This window comes from Empidonax traillii, unplaced genomic scaffold, assembly GCF_003031625.1.
Source record: "Empidonax traillii isolate 1590-97213 ecotype Southwest subspecies unplaced genomic scaffold, ASM303162v1 scaffold406:size580191, whole genome shotgun sequence".
Taxonomy (NCBI): domain Eukaryota; kingdom Metazoa; phylum Chordata; class Aves; order Passeriformes; family Tyrannidae; genus Empidonax; species Empidonax traillii.
The window spans coordinates 506429-527625 of NW_020955599.1; the positions used below are offsets into that span (position 1 = coordinate 506429).

The 21197-nt window shown below is 48.2% G+C and overlaps 1 protein-coding gene across 13 annotated transcripts in view; it reads right to left on the minus strand.

Moving 5' to 3' along the window:
• The window catches only part of ITPR1 (inositol 1,4,5-trisphosphate receptor type 1), a 142505-nt gene that overhangs the window by 76391 nt on the left and 44917 nt on the right, over positions 1-21197 (minus strand). For 12 of the 13 annotated variants that reach the window (XM_027893803.1, XM_027893801.1, XM_027893796.1 and 9 more), the window contains 20 exons: positions 20694-20854; positions 19800-19941; positions 19154-19312; positions 18402-18574; positions 18034-18153; positions 16581-16775; positions 15221-15472; positions 13584-13725; positions 12509-12662; positions 11462-11649; positions 9671-9809; positions 8219-8273; positions 7516-7681; positions 7248-7418; positions 6228-6293; positions 5401-5538; positions 3856-3981; positions 3290-3490; positions 1320-1571; positions 662-787 (listed from right to left, as the gene is read on the minus strand). In XM_027893803.1, the coding sequence (XP_027749604.1) occupies positions 662-787; positions 1320-1571; positions 3290-3490; positions 3856-3981; positions 5401-5538; positions 6228-6293; positions 7248-7418; positions 7516-7681; positions 8219-8273; positions 9671-9809; positions 11462-11649; positions 12509-12662; positions 13584-13725; positions 15221-15472; positions 16581-16775; positions 18034-18153; positions 18402-18574; positions 19154-19312; positions 19800-19941; positions 20694-20854 (3126 nt within the window). The remainder of the gene's footprint in view (positions 1-661; positions 788-1319; positions 1572-3289; positions 3491-3855; positions 3982-5400; positions 5539-6227; positions 6294-7247; positions 7419-7515; positions 7682-8218; positions 8274-9670; positions 9810-11461; positions 11650-12508; positions 12663-13583; positions 13726-15220; positions 15473-16580; positions 16776-18033; positions 18154-18401; positions 18575-19153; positions 19313-19799; positions 19942-20693; positions 20855-21197) is intronic. The other variant, XM_027893795.1, reaches the window with a different exon arrangement.

The following is a 21197-nucleotide window of genomic DNA, read 5'->3' on the forward strand; positions in this document are numbered from 1 at the left end:
CCCTCAGCTCAGCAGCAGCTCACCAGGGCACACCAGCCACCCTTAGAGCCTGCAACGCTTGGTTTCCCACTGTTCCAGTCCCAACAGTTCCCTGCCATGCTGGTGTTCATGACACTGGAGCTCTGGAGCTCCAGCAAAGCCGAGGGTGCCACTGGTACAACGTGCTGGCACAGAGCACCTCTCTGGGGGGACAAGAGAAGGGTAGGAAGCACTGAGGTGTAATGCTTTCGTGCGGGGAAATACTTGGAATCCCAGGCAAAAAGCCACAGGGCCGAAGAAATGCCGGCTTGGGAAAAAAATCTGTCCTGACCTGCCAAAAAACGTTGCTCAGGAAGGAGCACAGTCATCCTGGCCAGAAAAAGCAAACCAGGTGGCAGGAGAGAAGAGGCACTGGGCAAAGGAGCAGGGTGTGGGGCTTCACTCAGCTCTGGTTTGGTTGGTTTTTTTTTTTTTCTTTTAAAAAGGAAAATATTAATGTGTTCCATGAAATATGACTAATGAAATCCACAGGCATAAGGAGAAGAAGGCACACATAAATTTACAGGAACACAGAATTCAGGGAGCTTATTGCCTCGATGCACTATGTTTTATTCTTACTGCTGTATATCAAAGAGGCTCTTCTGAGCTTTCTGAATTCAGATCCTTGGTACAGATACGTTACCCGACAGATGTCAACCAGGAAGTTCTCAAACAGCTTCCACATGTGATTACTGGTGTAAATCTCTTTCATTTCTACTTCTGTGTCCACATAGCAGTGGTTCAAGAAGTTGATGTAGGCTATTTTGACCTAAAAGCAGAGGAAAAAATTAATACAGAATAAAAACCTGAATGGTGGTATGAATGAATATAATGTCACATTAAAACTGCTTCATAAATAATTTGGAATTCGACTTCCTTTTATTGAGCCACTGTTGAAATTTAATGCCGTGAATAGCAAGACACCATCCAATAAAAAACCGTCCAAGATTACTGCAGACCAAACGTCAGCATCATAATCATTTCCAGACCTGCAGATCCATCTGTTCAAGGTTAGCAGCACATCCACAAACCTCTCTGCCTCAAGAACCTTATAAAATAACCAAGTGCAGCATCACATTCCTGTTTTATGGCTAAGGAGCAAGTATGAAAGGATTTAACTTCGTTATCCAGACTGTAGTCTGGGGGTGCTGACAGCAGAAGCAGGGAAGGAATCCAGTTTCCCAGCTCACTGCCCACCTGCACCACCCCCTTCCCAGGCACACTCAGCAATATCAAACCTCTCTCACCCAAAATCAGCACATTTCAAATAGAAACAGGCCAGTTCTTCTCTCAGCCCTCACCTCAGGAATGCAATCCTCGTGGGTCACCACCCTCACAATGTCATCCAGGGGGAGGAGGGAGTTGCACTTGATCTCTGTGTAGACGTTCTTGCCCTCGGTGCACACAGCCAGCAGCTCCACCAAGTGGATGTGGTACATCAGGGGGCTGTTCTCGTCCATCCGATCCCTCTCCGACCTCATCATCTGCACCAGGGTCTGGAAGGAGGCTCTGTCGTTGTAGAACACCAGCACATCTTCTCCTGCGTTCACCAGCTGCCCAGGAAGGAGAACATTCCATCAGCAGGTCAAAGCCTGGGATTTCCCAACAGCATCCTCCCAGACTGGGGCTGCCAGTCCCCCTGAGCTGCTCCCCAGACACCCACAAGGAGCACAGCCCAGCAGGTCAGCTGGGCACTGCTCCTGTGCTGCCTTCACGGGCGACAGGACACGAGTAGGACATTTTCTCCTAAAGAATTTACCACTTCTGAACTGCTGAAGAAGTTCAAAGCCAGCCCAGCTGCCTGCTTAGACAGAAGCTGTGCCAAAAAACTTGAGACTTTCCGTTGTGCTTTTTTATTTCATGTTCTGTTGCCTCAGTTGACTTTTCAATGCAGCTGTGGGCAGCTCTGTGCTGGTCAGAGACCTGCCCCAGGGCACAGGGCTGGGAGGGCTCAGGGCTCTCTCCTTCCATCCCGCTGAGCAAACACCATCCATCTTCCGAGGCACAAAGTGACACCTTAAGTCACACACTGGAGATTTCCATCAGCTTCACACCTGACACCCTGCTGGCCACGATTTCAGAGCAGCTCAGACCTCCTGGAACTCCAGGAAGGGAAGGAGAACGAGCAAAGCGAGACCTGCCCCAGGCTGGGCACTGCTGAGCACTCAGCTGCAGGGATCCAGGGCTGTCCTCCCCCAGGGTTCGGGAAAAATAGCGGGATAAAAGGCAGAAGGAAACCTCTCAGGCAGCCCCCTCTGCTCAGCAGCTGCTGACCACCTCACCAACTCAGCTGTGTGTTGGTGAGCTCAGGAAGTTGCTTTCGAGTTGAACGACGAATTCCGGAAGATTTTCCATCAATCTACCAGGATTGATGCACTAAGCCAGATTTGAGAAATCTGATCCTGGGGCTCCCCCTGCTGAGGAGGCCAAACATCCCATCAGACATGCAAATACACCACCCTGGATCACATCCAGTATCCCACTCTGAGGCACTTACTCACCCTTCTCTCTCCTCTCCCTTCTCCCCTGCCACTCCAGTTTCCCAGTCACCTACACTCCTAAGGAACACCCTCATCTTTTCCACCTTCAGCACTTAAACAGCTGAGTAAGTACACCTTGCTAAGACTATTTACAAGGGCCTGGAGTGACAGGACAAGGGGGAATGGCTTCAAACTGAAAGACTGGGCATTAGGAAAAGTATGGGTGGGGAGGCCCTGGCACGGGGTGCCCAGAGCAGCTGTGGCTGCCCCATCCCTGGGAGTGTCCAAGGCCAGTTCTGAGCAGCCTGGGACAGTGGACAGTGGAAGGTGTCCCTGCCCATGGCAGAGGATGGGACTGGATGGGTTTTAAGGTCCCTTCCAGCCCAAACCATTCTGGGATGGTATAAAGAATTCCCATCAAAACACTATCATGGTAGAATTCTCCTTGTGCATCAGAGATTTTGAAATTTAATTAATTCTCTTCAAGGCAATTTTGCCAGGGAAAGGCACCCCTGCTTCATAATCCCACCCATGTGCTGCTGTGCACATGTGCCAGGAAGTAACTTCTGCCATCAATTATCAACCCCTTGTTATACCTATGAGTCAAGAGCTCAGAAAGCTTTTGGTCACAAAAAGCCTGAGCTTTCTGGGAGCTGTTTGCTCTTTTTGCATGCTGAGAGCTCACTGTCAGCTTCTTGGCAGTCCCCGAAGCGAGAGGATCAATTTGTCATGTTCACCAACTGCTATGTGAAAACTTCTGTTCAGACCCTGCAAATCCCTGCAGCTCTCACCTCAGCCATTACCATATCTTGGCATTTCTTAATGAATTTCCCCTCTGCCTTGACGATTGTCTGCAGGAACTTGATGTACTGAACGTTCCTGCCGTGGGTTTCGATGCAGTGGACAAAGTGCTGAACGACGCGCTCGTTGATCTCGCTGCAGAGCTGGAAGTTGTTCATGAAAATGTGCTGCATTGTCACTGCTTCCAGGATCTAAGGGACAAAGGGAAGAAAGAAATCAGGAAATAAACGACCCACCAGGCCCCCAGAGAGGTCAGGATAAAGCCAACACTCCTGCAGGGCGCAGGGCTGGAGGGACATTGCTGAGGACCTCATCTGTCAACACCCCAGCTCCCATCTCAGCCTATTTTTCACTCCACTTCAGCCTCTTGAACTTTCTACACTGAAATGGCCCTAAACAAACATCTTGCCAACCTCTGACTCTTCAGAATGAAAACAAAATGTGACCTCTTCAACCAGCCTTGCATCAGAACAGCCCCCGAGGCATCACCAAGGACAATCCAGTCCCTTCCCCTGCCTAGAACACAAAATAAATCATGGCCTGAGGTTATTCTTACCCCTGGGTTAAGGAACAGGTTTATGTGCTTGTGCAGCAAGGCCTGGTTCTGTTGGTTCCCAGCACAGAAGTTCTGCAAAAACTCATGTGCAAGCTTCATTATCTCCTGCATCCTCGTGTCTTCAGCCTGGGGTTGCATGACAAACAAGAGGGGGTTAAAAGGACTCCCAGGGTTCACTTTCAGGTGAGCACTGGATCAGCAACAGCTCCAGCTCTGCAAGGGAACTGTCACGTCCCTCACATCCCGAAGGAAAACAAACCTCCACCCAGCTCGCAGACGCTCGGGGTGAGTTTGGCCCGTTCCACAGCTCTAAAGAGCACCAAAAATGAACTCCATAATAGAAATTACAGTAGTTTATTCCCTGAAACTGCCTACTCGGTGGCCAGGCCTGCCAGCAACGTGCTTTAGCCACTTCTACACTTCTGAACATCCCAGCACGCTGGCCAAGCCACACATCATCACCTCGGGGCTGCCCAGGAACTCTGCCATGTTCCACTGCTCAGGCAGACGGGCAGTTCATGGCAGGGGACACACGGAAAGTTGTCACTGCACCAGCCCAGCCCCACTGATATTTACTGGAACCTGCACACTGCCTGCACACTTCCAAGGACTGCTGAGGAACTGGTGCCTTTCCTCTGATGTCAGTGTGGGTTCCCAACCCACCCGTGGCAGAAGGTGCAGTTTGGAAAATCGAAGTCTGTTTTTACTTTTAAGGAATTTCATCCATTTCCAAGGGTGAAAGCCCTTCCATGCTGCCTGCCCAATGCACATTCACACGTACAGGACAGAAAGGGGACAACAAGATGTTGGAAAGTGTTTCTGCTGCCCATTTTTAGCAAAATGTGAAGCAAGAAACCATGAGACTTAACATTAATCAAAGATTCTGTCCAGAATTACTGGTTCTCAGAAACCTGTGGAGTTTGGAAAGGAGGAAAGCAGAGTGACCAGGAAGCTTGTCACTTCTGCACTGATAAGCACCTGTCACCTGTGACTAATGGGCAGCCAAGTGATGAACTTGGGCTGTGCTGCATCAGCACAACGTGGGGCTGTGCAGGCTCCAGCCACACACAGTCCAGGCCCAGTGGGCTCCAAACCCAGCCCCAGTGGGCTCCACACTGCACTGCTGACAACATGTGGATATGATATGGCTCATTATGAGTACTGGTCTGACCTGGAGGGCCAGTAGGTGTTCCCAGGATGGTGGGCATGCAGCTGCCCCACAGCAACAACTGGGTCTTGCTTCCATAGCTCAGCTTCAAGGCAGCGCATGCCTCCCATGAAAAGCTCAGAGCTGAGGCTTGGTCTTACTCTGAGCTGTGGCAGACAAATATTTCTTCAGGAACTAGTGCATAACTATGTTCAAGACTTCAAACACACAGAGCTGGTCCAAGCTCCCCAAAATGTGCTTGTTTTATAGACTATGAGCCCATATGAACCCGCCCCTGTGGATCCAACACATTCAAACGTATCCAAGACTCTGAGGAGGCATTAAAAGCCTGCCAACAGGACCCAAAGCAGGGTGATGACAGCACAGAGAAGCCCCACCTTCTCGTAGGGGATCTGCAGCAGCTCCAGCACCACGGCGTGGGCTCCCATGTTCCGCAGGAGTCGCTGCTGCTGCTTCCTGCTCTTCCTGACAGAGGCCCCTTCCTGCACACAGAGCTTGCTGAGCCGCAGCAGGATCTGCAGAGAGACTGGCTTTAGAGCCCAAAGCCTGGCTTCTCCTTCACAGAACGCCAGGTCCCAGAGAGCAGCACCAGGGAGAAGCTCCTCTGCACGGAGCAGAGCGGCTCCAGGCAGCACCTCGTGGCCCAGGCTCCATCCATGGCATCTGACTAAGGCTGGTGGACTTGGATGATCCTTGTGGGTCCCTTCCAGCCCTGGATGCTCTGTGATTCTACGTTCCTGCAGAACTCAGCCAGGCCCAGTGAACCCACCAGCAGGCTCCACACACAGGCCTCCAGCTCACAACCAACACCAGCACACGCTCTCGGTCTGGTGTTCCCTACATTAAATTCCAACAGCACGGTGGGTTTGAGTGCCAGGAGTACTCAGGACCAGGGCAAACTAAATGGCTTCTCCCCCTGCCTCCTGCCTTTGTAGTCTTTAACAGTAAAAATATTGTGTTACCATTGAAACAGCAGCAGAAACGTCGCGTTTCTCACTAATCCATCCTCAAGGAAAGAGTACACACGTCGTGCTTATTATATCCTGGCTTCCCATTCAAGCTGGGATATGTCATTACTCAGCAAATAGTTTCCACAATGGCACAGTGACTCAGACTTTCCTGGGTACCTCCCTCTGACTGCAGCTCTCCAGAGCTCTGTTACTCATTTACACTGCCAGGGAACTATCAAGAAGCAAAGTTTTACCTCTTTTACTACCCGGTAGTTGTAGCTGCTAGTACTTTCAGGCTTTTGGGACTTGCTGTGACCTTCCTGAGGATAAAATCAGACAGTTTATTAGTAGCTTATACTACTGCCTTCACAAAGGCTAAAATTACCGTTCTAGGACAGCGCCCGCTCTCCTCCTGGGAAGGACTGTCATCCTCCAGCTCTGACAGCCTCACAAAAACACATACAATTATCTTGTCAAGTCACACTGACCTCTACAACACAAAATAAGGTGAGGGTGGGATGATTTCAGAGACAGCAACTTCCTGTCCTTTCCTTTGCTTGTCACATTCTGCCTCTAATCAAGTCTCCCTCCCAAAAAAAACCCTTACGTTCTCTTCCTCTCTACTGTTATTAAACTGTCACTGCACAGATACTAAGAAATGCCTCTCAGGACCTGCACAAGAAAAGCAACAAGTAAATGACTTGTCTTTACTTCCAACAATAAGTGTTCATAACCAAGGGACTGTTTCTTGGATTCCCTCACCCAGTCCTGTCTGTCTGACTGCAAATTATATGGAGGCAAAACGTGTTTAATGAGCTCCAAGTCAGATGGGCATGTCAGGAAAGTCCTGGATTATCAGGTACAGATCAAGCACGGTTCTGTTCTGCCATTTAATCAGTGCCATGACTCAAAAGGCATCACCTGAGCAGTTCACAGCCCTGCCCTTACCTTACTTGAGGCGCTTTTGACTGGACAAATCCCATGTGATCGGTCAGTGCTGGAAGGACAGAACTGGGGAGCCAGAAACCAACCCAAACCAGCTCTGTCAGACCCTAAAGGTGACACTTCAGTGGCTGCTAATCCTGAGGAGTCTCCACTTGGCATCAACCAGGTCAAGTTCTCCCCTTACCCTTGCCTTAACCTAGAAGTACACAGCCAGCCTCACCAGGCTACTCAGGGTGCTGGGAAGATGGGCTTCTTTCTGCCCCAGTTCTGAACACAGCTACGCCCTCAAAATACCCACACAGGAACCTGCACAAACACAACCTAATTACCTCTTTCTTCTTGTGCTCGTTTTCACCTGGCACACTGTCCATGGCCTCGTCAGGACCCTGGCCCTTGTAGACCCACAGCTCCGACTTCTCCACTATTGACCTCAGCTGGTCCAAGTCTTGTTTGATCTGCTTGTAGTTGTCAACATCTTGGCTGGTAACAAGCAGTTGAACCTTACATGAATGCAATCCATTAGTTGCACAAAAAGGGTTGTTTTTAGCTGCAACATACACATTCAGATGAGCAATAACTCCTGGAACTCACACATACCTGCTTGAAAGCTTGAAGGACTTCTTGCCTCTGGCTGAAGTGCCTGAAGAGGAGCTGCAGTGCTCCAGACACCAGGGGAGGGTAATCATGCATGGTTAAGTGCAACAGAACTCGGAGGAATGTTCTGCCACCGTGATCATCCAAATCCAGAGGGGTGTTCTCCTCACTGAAAACAGAGTGGGGGAGACACATCAGACTGAGTGTCCCAGCAGGAGGAAAACCTCTTTTCTTACTTTTAAACAAAGAGGAAATTTATTGAATCAAACCCTTAAGAGACAGGGTTTTTGGTGTGTCATTAAGAGGGAAGCTATTCCAGAATCTCACTGTTCAGGGTCCACTCAGCTTACATTATCCGATTCAAAGTTTTGCCAATCCTTGCCTGCACAAACTCTTCCACCAAAGTAAGATTTTACTGCAGCACTGAGCTTAAGATGCCCTAATCCTCCACCCTGGCTTTTACCCACACAAGTGGAGCCCTCCCACAATGATTCTTCTGGCTGAAGGACCCTTGTATCCCTTCTCTGTGGTTTTTAATCCAACTGGACCCTACTTTGAGATGCATCCGAGTCATTTTAGGAAAATTAAGCCTGAGTAGGTGTGGTAGCTGTTTCCAAGCTCTCCCCAGTTACCACCTCACTCTGAACTGGAGTTCCCTGGGCACTCTGAGTCCCCCCTCGATGAGCACCCGTGAACAGATACTTTCCTTCCTCCAAAGATCCCCTCAGCTTGTTCTTCAATATGTTCAAAGTCCAGGGCTCCTGAGAACACGAGACAGATACGTGATGTCAGAGTGACATCAAAGATGTTTTTTTCAGCCTAAAAACATTTCAAATGGCAAGTGCTGACAGCAGTGTAAGCAAGTCATAAGCTGAAAGGGACACTGAGATCACTGAAGCAGCTGCTCAGAGAACATAAGACAATAAATTAACCTGCTCCCTGCTCACATATTAAAGTGTGTAATTATTTCAGCAACATCCAGGCTTATTCCTCTCTTGCCTACTTTTAGACTGCAGCAGCATCATTCCAGGATGCTCATGGGACCTGGTGTCATTCCAAGGGGCCATTTACAATAAAAGGCCAAACTTCACCCTTGAGAAGTTTGAAATAATAAATTCAGCCATGACAGCAATAAAAAGGCTTTTGCATTTCTCAGTGTAAGGTACCTTATCACAGGGGCAATGACCAATATTCTGAAATTAAAAAACCCATAAAACTGGCAAAACACTCTTGGACTCTCATTATTTCACAAAAACTTGCCCAGGGAACAGAAGGGAGCACAGAGATTTTATATCCTCGCCAAAAACGCGTACCCTGTTTGTTCCAAAGTTCAGCTGGCAGAGGGAGCTGTAGGTGTACCCCCAGCCCCATTCCAAAGGCTCAGGCAGCCCAGGAAAAGAATCAACACATCTCCTTTGAAGTGGGATCAAAAGACAGTCACACTTTGAACACTTCACATCTAACCCACATTTTTCTTACCTTTTTCCTCTGTATCTGCAGGTACAGCCCCCAAATTGGGGAACAAAAACCATATGATAACTACTAAGCTGCACATTTAACGTTCAGTTATTCCTACATGGCACAGGTCCTACTACAGGACACTTTTTCCCCTTGGAAAGTGATATCCCAACAGACAACCCCCAGTGACCCAGCCCACCATCCTGCTTCCAGTTCAGAAGAACACTGGACGTGACAAGCTCCTCCACAGCAGCACTGAGGCCCAGACACCTCCAGAGGTCCTGCCTTCCTACAAAATCTTTGGGAAAGAAAAATTTGGGGTGGGTAGAGGCACGAGGATGAGGGGAAGGGATGGAGAAAACCACATTACTTTGGGGACCATTTTCCTTCACCCAGGAACATCCATGGAAAAGCTCTGAGGTCGATGGCAGGTCACACATGACAGCGCTTATTTCAGAGTTTTTTTAAAGGATGTAAAACTTGGGGCTCTTGGTCACACTTAATACATGGAAGCAAATAGGAGACAGTATTTAGTTGGAAAATGCTGAAAATGTGGAAGTGAACCTACTCCTTTGCACCACTGTGAGCAGGACACTCTGCTCCAGGGGGACCATCTGTGTGCCAAAGCAAGGACCTGAAACAATTAACCATCAGTCCCTCTGATACTGCAGAGTCTCCCCTAACCCACACAATAACCAACCTGGAACATTAGCTGGCATTTCCTGACTGCTGCTTCCAGTGGGGGACTCGGACATCTGGGCATTGCTTTCATCAAACTCATGTTTAAATATGCAGAGCAGGCAGGAGATCCTGTAGTCCAGTCGCACGTTCAAAATAAACTGGGGATGCAGAAGCAGGAAGAATGTTGAAATCATGTGCCTATTTCCAGCACATCTACAATTTACACACAGTGCAGTGCCACCAACATGCAACATAATGGAGCAGAGATGTGGATTTAACTTAGGAAAGTTACCCAGGGTGGGCAGGCCCTGGCACAGGTTTGCCCAGAGAAGCTGTGGCTGCCCCATCCCTGGGAGTGTCCAAGACAGGTTGGAGCAACCTGGGCTGGTGGAAGGTGTCCCTGCCCATGGCAGGGTGTGGGACTGGATGATCTTTAAGGTCCCTTCCAACCCAAACCATCCTGGGTTTCTACAATTCTATGAGATATGCAAATGTTGTCTTAAAAATCCCCAGGATTCAGTCATTTAAATTCTCAGTGCTTTCAACGAGCGTGATACACACACACAATAAAACATGAGTAAGATACTTTGGCAGAGCTTTGCTCCCTCATTACTGCCTGATGCTGGCATCCATACCCCATCCCCCAGGGGAGGAAAGCAGCATTTCCATCTCCATTCTGAAGCAGCAGGAATCCCACAGACACGTGCTGCTGTTCTCCCGGGGTGCTGGGGCACAGGAGCAGGACAGGAGCTGCCAGGAGCCAGGCTGCTGCCACACAGCAGCTACACCAGTCCAGGACCAGCTGGTGCCAGATAACCTCCACCCTAGCAGAGACCACCTTCTCCACGATCTTCCTCTTGAGGAAGGAGATGCAGTGCCAAGAACACTCAGAGTTCTCACAGCTTTTGGGGAAAAGGCTTGATGCCAGTTTTAATGGGCCCTGGGAACTGGGGGGATACTGGCACACTGAAATACCCCTCTGCACACACCAGGCCCCAGGAGAAGCTGTGCCTTTAACTAAAATTAGCACTGATGGAAGGAAGGATTGAAGCCTCCCTACGTGCTGCATCTGCTGCTGAGGGAAGGGCAGGACCTCACCCCGTGCTCCGTGCACAGCCTCCCACGGGGCACGGGGAAGGAACACCATGGATCTCCTGCTGCCTCACACACTCCTGCCCACGAGGCTCTTGCAGCACTCTGACCTCCATGAACTCACTGATGAAGTTACTGAACAGAAAAAGGACTCCTACAGTCAGAGGAGGAAGCTGGATTTCAGGGCAGGAATTCTGCAGTAACCTCTCGATCGAGGCAGTGCCGTGGAAAAGGGAAAAAAACTGTGTGTGTCCCAAAGACTCAGGAGAGAGAAAGTGAGAAAAGCCAGACAGAGACGGAACAGACAGCGAGGCTGGCTAATGGGCATGCTGAAAACACATGGCAGGCTGAGGGCTGTGCAAAGAGGAGTCTCCAGTATCCCCCTCCTTCCTTGGGGCACTGGAGATGGCCCCGCAGACTCCAAGAAATTGGTGAGACAGTAAGGTGGAAAATGAGAGCTCTGCTTCAAGTCAGCTACTTACAAATCACTGCTAAATAGGCAGATGCCACCTGCAAGCTCTTTTCTAATAAATTGTTTCAGCAAAGGCATAATATTGTCACAGGCAAGTTGAGAGCCACGTGCCTGACAAGGTCACCTTCTGTAACACTTTACCAGTGTAAGAGGCACATACGAGGCAGAAATAAATTAAAAGGCAGCAGGACCCTGTTAACGCTTACAGAGAGCACAAGATGCTGCATTAATGTGTGTTGCTGGTACCTGAAGTATTTCAATGATCTTCAGCTTGGTGTCCATGACCAGGATGTCCTCCTTCTCCGGCTCGCTCTGCTTGACGTTACCCTCGGGGGCAGCCGCGAGCGGAGTCATGGGCAGGAACCCCCCACCTCTGAGCACCACCTGGGTCATCAGCTCTCCCACTCCATGGATTGACCTCATCACATTGCTCCCTTCAGAGAGGCAAACAGGTAAAGTTATGATGGTGTAATGGGGCTGCATTAACAGGGCAAGGACCCTCGACATCCTACGGAGAGAAAGTGTCTCAACATTACACATCCAAATCCTTGGGACAAAGGGAAGCCAACAGAAGCTCTGCAGTACTTGGAGAAACCCCCTGCCCTTTCCCTCTTTCCTTACAGGCATTACTCAGCTTTACAGCCAAGCCATGGACAGAAAGGAGGAGATTTCCAAGCACAGCATCACTGGGTGAGGAGGGGATTGTCCCGCTCTGCTCTGACCTGGGGCAGCCTCTCCTCGAGTCCTGGGGGCAGTTTGGGGGCCACAGTAAAGGAAAGATCTAAAGAGAGTGTCCAAAGGAGGGACACAGGGATGGGGAAGGGTCTGGGGGGCCGGATGAGGAGCAGCTGAGGGCACTTGGTGTGTTCAGCTGGAGAGATGAGACTGAGGTCAGAGCCCAGCAGGGGCTGCGGCTCCTCCCGAGGGGCAGCTCCGACCTCTGCTCTGGGAGCAGGGACAGCCCCCAGGGAAGGGCTGGAACTGGGACAGGGCAGGGGCAGGGTGGGTGTCAGGGAAAGGTTCTTCCCCCAGAGGGTGGTTGGCACTGAACAGGCTCCCCAGGGCAGTGGGCACAGCCCCAAGGCTGCCAGAGCTGCAGGAGGGTTTGGACAACGCTCTGAGGGACAGGGGGGGATTTGAGGTGTCTTTGCAGGACAGGAGTGGGACTGATGACCCTTGTGGATCCCTTCCAGCTCAGGATATTCTGTGATTCAATGATCCCAACCCACACTGACATTCTGAGACAAACCTGAACCACCCAAGAACTTTCTGCCCATCATTTTCCAGCCTTACCTTTACTTTCCTCGCCTTTTGCCATCTTGGTAATAGGGAAGATGGTAGTGATGTGCACACAGTCTAATATAGCAAGGAGGATTTTGGTTAGTCTGAGGAGGTCACAGAAGTTGTAGAAACCAAAATATATCAGATTTCTGGCTAAGTTAACAACCTACCAAAATAACAATAAAAAGCCTGATTAATACTAAACATTTTGCTTTTTCACAATCAAGTTGTTCTTAACACAGTGACAAGATCAAGAACCTGACTGAGTCATATTTTATCACAATATCTGGGAAATCCACCAGACTGTCTAGTTCTACATTACATCAGAAAGTTATCTACTTGCCTACAGAACTGCAGTGCCTGGCACAATGTCTGTACCTGCCATTGATATTCTGTAGCTACAAAATCAGACCCCACTTGTCTCATTACACAACAGGTAAGATGGGGCAAGACTAGAGGGAACGTACAGATGACTTTTATCATTATATCTTACAAAAAAAAAGATATTGCATGGTTTCCCCACCAGTCCTCCCCATGCACTGCTTCAAGACCCACACAAAAATATCACAGAGAGGGTAAATATTTAACGTAGCCCCGTTATCTGAAGTGTGTTCCCTCAAATATGTTATTTTTTTTTTAAAGAATATCATGTTTTCTTATATTAATGGTTATTTTGGGAAAGCTATCGCTTGGATTTGCTACATCTTATTTGCACAGACTATCTAGTAGGTCAGTAAGTCACAGGACACTCAGTGAGCATCACTGTAAGCTCTCAAGGCTCTCTGTGTGTGCAGACACAGTGTTTAGTTTTTGAGAGTCTTTATTCCAGTAAGGCTTGACTTTGCAATAACAGTGAGAGCACAGAGAGTAAACAAGGCTGCTGCAAATCTAAGACATAAACTCACATTCATTAATTGCATTTCAAGAACCATCACTGCAAACTCCCAAACTCGCATGAGGAGCAAGGAAGGAGGAGCCTGCTGAGGCTTAGCACTCGGTCAGTGCTTGCCAAACTATCTGGTGTTGAAAAAAGTACCAACATTCCACCAAAGAAACAGAAAAGGATAAATCAGAACTGGGTAGCTACCTCAAAAGTGAGTTTATTTTTCTCTTTATCAGAGAAAGGGAACCTCTGACACACCACATCTCTTAAATATTCCTCTACAAATTCCATTGTTTGTGCAAATCTCTCCTTAATTTCATCTTTGGAAGTTCCACTGCTATCATAGCTGAAGAGGGAAAAAAAAAGAACACAACAAAAAAAAGAAAACAAAACACAAGGCTTAGCATGCAAATACACAGGACTCCTTTCACCAGATACAATTTTTCATTGGCTTGTCAGAATCTAAGAGAAGTTAAAGGCTGGTAAATAATTTATCCAAACGAGGGAGTCAGGACACTGACACCATAATTTCCTGGCTTTTGCTGTTTTATCCCATATGCTCATTTTGTACTATTTTTAAATGTCTGAGGAAAACAAAAGGGAAAAAAAGGAAGAAATTTTGTCCAAATAAATTAAAAAAGTAACCTTTATTATTAGAGTGGAAACAGTGACAAGTGGTGTGCAGCACTGAGGAGAAGGGGTAGCCAGGAGATGCTGACTGGGGATGGTATTTTTCCTCCAAATAAATCCCATCTATATGCAAAGCAGATATTAATATTTAATATATATTCTAGGGTTTTTTTTTTCTCAGTATGTGCAGAGGGACTTTGAACAAGACAATCCCCACCTTCCACTAATTTATGTTTCCCTGTTTGATCACTTATCACTGTTGAGCCTCTGCCAGAGCAGAAATCATTTGGTTTTGTATTTTGGCATTTAAAACTGAGTATTATCTGCTATATCTCTGTCAGCACAGAAAACCAGGCTAGAAAGGAGAGAACACCAGGACTAACACACAAAACTTAAATTCCTGGTATGTAACACCAATTTTAGGTGTTTGTTTTCTCCAACTGAAAAAAGCTCTGAAGAGTCGAGTACTCTAAGTTTTAAATCACTAATTAAAAAGAGTTAAAAAAAAGTGGTCAAGAAACCATGTCCCTGGGTAAGCTGTGGTTTTGTGCAGGTTTTTGACCACTGTAACAAGAGGATTTTCCACTGGAGGCTGAGGAAAGCCACTGTCTCCAGCACCTTGCCCTTGTTTTGGCTGTTGATGGTGTGAGCTCCCAGCAGGACACTGCCCTGAGGAAACCAACTCCACTTATCCTGGGGAGGTTTAGATTGAATATTAGCATAAATGTCTTCATGGAAAGGGTTGTCAAGCTCTGGAAGGGGCTGCCAGGGCAGTGGTGGAACCACTGACCCTGAAAATGTTCAGAAAACGTGTGGGTGTGGCACTTGAGGATGTGAGGAACATGGTGTTAGTGCTGTGTTGACAGCTGGACTTGATCTTAAAGGTCTTCAGACCTCAACAATTCTATGATGAAATCCTCCTCCCCTGCTTTCCCACCCCAGGGCCAGGTCATCTGTCACACCACCCAAAATCAGCCCCTCACTGTGACCACTGCACATTCTGGAGACAAACCCCACAGCCTCAGAGCTGACCCCACACACAGGGAGGTTACTGACTTCCCAGGAACACGCTTGTGGGTGTTTTTAATTTACTTTCCTTCCAAACACCACCAGTATAAAATAACTCCCAACTTCCCATCGCTCCGGTTCCGCTTTCAGACCCCCCCCAGCGGTGCCATCTCCTCTCCCACCCCGTTCCAGCGCGGACTTACTCGTCAATGGCGATCTCAGAGGGGATCTCTGACCAGAGGCGGGCGTACTTGACGGGGGTCACCTGCTCCTGGGGGTCCCTGTCCACGTGCATGTGCAGCATGAGGCGGCAGAAGGAGGCGCGCAGGTCGTAGGGCAGGTTCTCGTCGGACATGCAGCGCAGGATCAGGTCCACGTCCAGCTGCCCCGAGATCTCGTTGATGGCCAGGTACTGGCGGTCAAGGCACATTCTAGCAAAGAGGTTCAGCTGGTACCTTCAGGGGGAAAAAAAAAAAAAAAAAGGAAAAAAACCCAGCATTAAAAGCTTATACTTGAATTTCAGTGAGTATAAAGTTCACACCCTAATTTCCAGCACGCTGTAAAGTACAGGAGGTGGGTATAGGACTGAGACTCATGGATTAATAGAGACAGTATTCCATTTTCCAGTAATACAAATAATGCTTACCAATACAATGAACTCTACCAATTCTATTTAAAAACAAGTGCAAGAAAAAAAATTGGAAAGCCTATATGTTTAAAAAATTATAACCCAGAGGTCCCCTTTGGAGCTCAAATAGGCCCAAATAAAACCACGTATTCGGAATTTTCCTGCAAGAACCATTTCAATGTAAGAGGTAATACAAATAAGATAGCTATTAAAAAAATAATTTAGTACTTTCTGCATTGCCACAATTGAGTCAGTCAAACAACTCCCAGGGGTTTCTAACCCAGACACAGGAATTTGGTCTGGGCAGAAACCTGATCTCACACTATGCCAAGAACTCAGTGTCTTGTCAAGTCGTCTGGAAACATCACTCCATGTCAGGCCCTGCTCAAGGCACGGCCTGGGCTGCACAGAGGAGCTCTGCACATCTACGACACCAGCCCTGGGGCACATCCAGAACCTCAGGCTTGTCCTGCTCAGGACTGCAGGACCATTAAGGGCTTGTAGAGAAATGCAGAAGGCAGAGAGAACAGCCCTGACTCCTGAAAACCAAAAGCAAAGCCATGTGCACACTCCAATCCTGTCCTTCCCACAAGTGGTTGTTCACCCAGCTCCCACCTGAACACAGGTGACCCAGTGCACACCATGCCTGTGCTCTCCCAGCTCCCACTGCCAGGAAACCAAGCAGAAACACGGGCACAAAGTGCTGGGCAACTTCAACACCTGGAGCAGGAGCTCTTTTTAAATCAGTTTAAACTCGCTCTAGCTGGTAACTGGACTTCCCACTATGGATAACTCTGTGCTTTCAGCTCTCAGGGTGACTCCATCCTCCCTCTCCAAAGGCTGCTTTGTGTGTGAAAGCAGCAGCTCTGTCCCACAGCAGCCCTGCAGAGCACAGGGCTCCCCACACTGAGCTCTGCCAGCCAAGTGCTGCTCACCTGTAGTAGCTGAGCACGTCCCGATCCTCCTTCTGCCCCTCCTTGGCATCCTGGGCCAGCTCCCGGATGCTCTTGCTGCGGATCTCCTTGTTGCTGTCCCTCCAGAACAGCCACACCTCTTCCTCGTCCTCTCCAACGTCCAAGGCGTTCTCCCCGCTGGACACCTCTTCGAACTCGAAGCGGGAGAGGACCAGCCTGCAGGAGGAGGGAGGTCACATCCCACCCTGCCGGCACCCAGCACATCTCTGACACCACTCAGACACCTGCTAGAACGTTCTGGGGAGCCACAAGGAACTGATTTCGTGATCTCACCCGCATTCGAACACAGAGATTTTATTCCTCAGCTCTGCCAAGTAAAAGCAGAGCAGTAAAAGCAGAGTAAAAGCAGTTACTGCTTCAGCAGTAGCACTTTACTACATAAAATCATTGGGGCTTATTATGAAGAGCTTTAGGTTAGAATGACTTTGGATTATAAACTTTCCATTCAGTCTTGAAAAGATGAACATTTCAGCTCCTTTCATTTGAAAAAACTAAAGAAACGAGGAAGTTAAAGGCACATGTAACTGACTTCCAAAAACAGAAGTGGTTCAAAGATGATTCAATAGTCCAGGAAAATATCTTTTTTAAAAAAAAACTATTAGTTCTGTATCCTGTAAATGCCAATTGGATCAAAACTTCTTTCTGGCTTATGTGGTGGAATAATCAGAAATAAATCACCTGCTGATACTAAAAGGGATTTGGGGACTTTTAGTTCTTCAGCAAAGAAAAGACTGCACATCTGAAAAAAAATCAAATTAAATATATAAGGATAAGGATGAATAAGTGATGTAGCAACATTGAGCGCTGCTGGAAATAAATACAGCCTTCATGATTTCATGAAGACAATCACAAGTGCAAGAACACTCTCACCCGTTTGTGTTTTAAATCCTACCTGGCTTCCTTTTCCCAGCATTTTGATAACAGTCATCTATTCCCTAGTGTATATATTGAATAAAGACATCTTTGCCCAAGACAAGCAGGGTCTGGTGCCTGCTATGAGGCCTCAGCAGTGGCAGGGCAGTGCTGAGAGCTGCAGACCAAGATCCAAACCTCAGAGGGAGGAAAGGGTGGCAGGGATGGGTCAGGGTCTGCTCCACTGCCAGCTGAGCTCCCTCCCGGGCTGATGGAGGCCAGCCTGGAGCCCAGAGGAGGATCAGGCCCACAGGAGCCTGCACACCTTCCTGCACAGCCTGTCTCCTTTGGATCAATGAGACAGCTCCAAGGTTTCTGCCTGCAGGGCTGAGAACACCCCGACAGACGTCTGCTGTCGTCAGTCCCCGGCTCCCCTGTGTTTGAAGAGGACCCCCCACACACAATTCCTGCTTCCTCTAGGCATGCCAGCAGAGTGCTCAGCTCTGAAGCACCTTCCTTCTGTTTCACACCAGGAAAACCAGCTCTGCAGGCATTCACTTACTTGGTTTCGATGAGAATGTCTGCATTGGCTGGATTCAGCACAGCCTTACAGATCAGCTCCTGTGTCACCGGAATAGACTTGTTCATGGAAACGCACAGATCAGAGAGGTAATCCAAAAACCTGGTGGGAAACACGAGCCAAAGGGGTATCAATCACTGGGGAGATCTAGACTGAAGCAATCTCCATTTCAGGAAGAAAACAGTCAGAACTCCATTTGAACAGTGCAGAGCAGGAGTGCTGCCCGAGGGGGAAGGAATGGAGTGTCAAAACAGAAGGAACTAGCTGTGCTTCCTTCTGAGCAAGCTGGCAGGTACAGGCTTTCCTCAGGAGGAAAAGGGTAATTATACACTCAAAAACGCAGATCTCACCTGGGCTCCCTGTTTTTCCTCACGAGACTCACGAAGGTGTCAATCTCGGCAGCTGTGATGTGCTTCTCCAGGAGCTTGCGGTTGTTGTGGAGCAGGGCTGTGATGGTGTCCTCGGCCAACACGTCGTAGCCAATCTGCTTCTGCATGAAGCCAAACTGCTTGGCAATGTATTCCTTCAAAACACAGAGGGAAGGAAGGAGCAAGGGGTTGTAAGCAATCCTCGGAATTTAAAACAATGAGAGAAAACAGGAGGATGTTCATCAATACCAACATCCCAGGGAGCGAACGGGATTAGATCCAAATTGTTCTTTTGAAAGAAAGCAAATGACAGACAAATTTAACACCTCCTTCCCAGGCTAGACACCAGCAAGGCAGTTATCCTTATCTGAGAGGAGTTTGCTTTTAATACACGGCAACAAAACTGAGCAGACTTGATTCAAAAGATAACTTTCAAAGGAGCCTGAAGTGAGCAAGAGTGAATAAAGTCGTGTAAATTCACCTGGATGTGACAATTAGAAATCTAGAAATTCTGTCGCTCTCTTAAATCCCACTTGAAACCAGTGCTAATTACGTTATAGTCTCTGAGAGAGCCGAAAAACATCCAGATAGGACAAAACTGAGCCATCCCAAAGTCTCTTGCTGACTGTACAACCAAGCACAGCACAGCGGGGTTTCATTAACGGGATGCAGCCTTTGTTTAGGAGCACACGAGCAGCGCTGGTGCCATTGAACATGACAGGCACATTCCCAACCTGATTCTTCCTGTAGTCCTGCTGGGAGTGCCTGAGCACCCTGTAGCAGAGCCTGCAGATGTGCCTGAAGGGAGCGTGGCGCTGGTCCCCCAGCTCCTCCAGCCGCAGCATCGGCCCATCGCCGCTGTCCGTGAACGGCGCCTGCAGCAGCTTGAAAATCTGCAGTGCATTGAAAACACAGCCCCATGAGGCACTGCCTTACCTGGCTGAAACCAGTGTAAAAGCAGTGCCTTTAAACTTCTGAAGGTACATGAGAAATCCACCACATTCACCAAGCTCCTGGGCCACAGAGCAGCCTGGACAGAAGATGCTGATCACCTTAATTCAACACCATATGCTCTAATTTTTTTCTTCTAGCAACAGTGGGCCTACAATCCCACTCCCCAGAGCCTGCTGAAAGCTGGCAACTCAAAGGAACTTCCAGTCCAAATAATTTGTGACCAAAATTTCACAGAACCACAAAATGGTTTGGGTTGGAAGGGACATTAAAGCTCATCTCGTTCCACCCCCTGCCGTGGGCAGGGACACCTTCCACCAGCCCAGGTTGCTCCAAGCCCCCCCACAACTTGCCCAGGTTCTCTATTAACAGGTTTTTTTTTCCATAAACCCTTCTTGTAGGCAGAGTTTCCAGAAAAGCACAGCCCACCTGCTTTAGAATATTCTGTTCTCTCATCAGCTTCTGCCGTTCTCTGTTAGGTTTAGAAAACACCACTTCAAGGACGTCTTGTCCAGAATTAGTTCCACCAGTAACAAAGTAGACCAAATCCTCCAACAATTTGGTAACAGATCTACGGAAAAGCCAGAAGTTGTTAACACAAGGCTGCAAGTTCTCTGTGTTAAAAGAACAATGCCAGGGTAAGTTTACACAGCTTTCTAAATGCTAAGTGAAAAATGAGCATCAATTAGAGACTGGATAAAGCTCAGAGGTTTGTACAGAACTTAAAATTAGGAACTAATGCTCCCCCATTGCTACAGCCTCAGGGTCCAACAGCTAAACAAGAGCAGCAGTAAGACAACAGTATCACTTCAGGGCAACTCTGCTCTTGCCAAGTTCTATTTGGCAGCTCTTTCAATTGTCAGAAACAATAAATCAGGTGATAATCTCTGCCAAGGCCAAGTAAAAGGACTTGGCTATGGAAGCACATGGGCCCTGGTTTGACACAGCCACCTCTGTGCTCTTTTTGTGTGGCCACATTTTCGTGGACACAGTCAGAGGATTTGCAACAAGTCATATGTTCAGTCTTCACAAGATGGATTAGGAATTCCCACACTCAATTTGCAAAGGTATGCTGGGGATTAGTCCCCCAAGCTCACAACATTTCTCATGCTCTCACTTCACAGAGGACAGGGAGGGCTGGACAGACCAGGCCTGAGAAACTCCACTGTCCACACGACAACAATGGAAGCACCAGGTTTTTTTTAAATCTCACCAAGGAGGAAACCAAATCCCTCTCCTATTGCATACACAGATAAAATTTTCAAAGGAACAGTTACTGAGTAAAGGAAGCAAATCATGTGAACCCACTTCTGCTTTCCTTACCTTCTTTCATTCTGGGTTATTGTTCCCTTTTCCAACTTGCCAGCAATGGAACCTAAAACCTTACTTGCATCATTGGCAAAGTCCAGGTCCCGAACCTCTGCAGGTGACACTGGTACTATAGCAAAGGCTTCTTTGTCCTCCTTCACTGGAGAGGTACCAATCTGAAACCCAGAAGAGTTTTATCATCAAACCCCAAGGCAGGAACAAAGCAGTGGTTCATGTAGCCGGCGATAACGAAACAGGAGGAAAGCTCCACTCTGCTCAGCCAGCACAAGACTACTGCTGAAGCCAAACCTTGAGAACACTACCCCTCTGTGTAAGCTCAGAGCTGCTCCCAAACCCAGAGAAACAGCAGGTGAGATGGCAAAACGTTGTTGTAAACGGTGGTAAAAACATCCTCCTGATGATGACTGTTGTGGAGCAGACACTGAACAGCATAACCGGTAAAACACCACAAAACTGAGCCTTTAAGAGCCAGGATTTTGCATGGGCACTGGTGGTTAC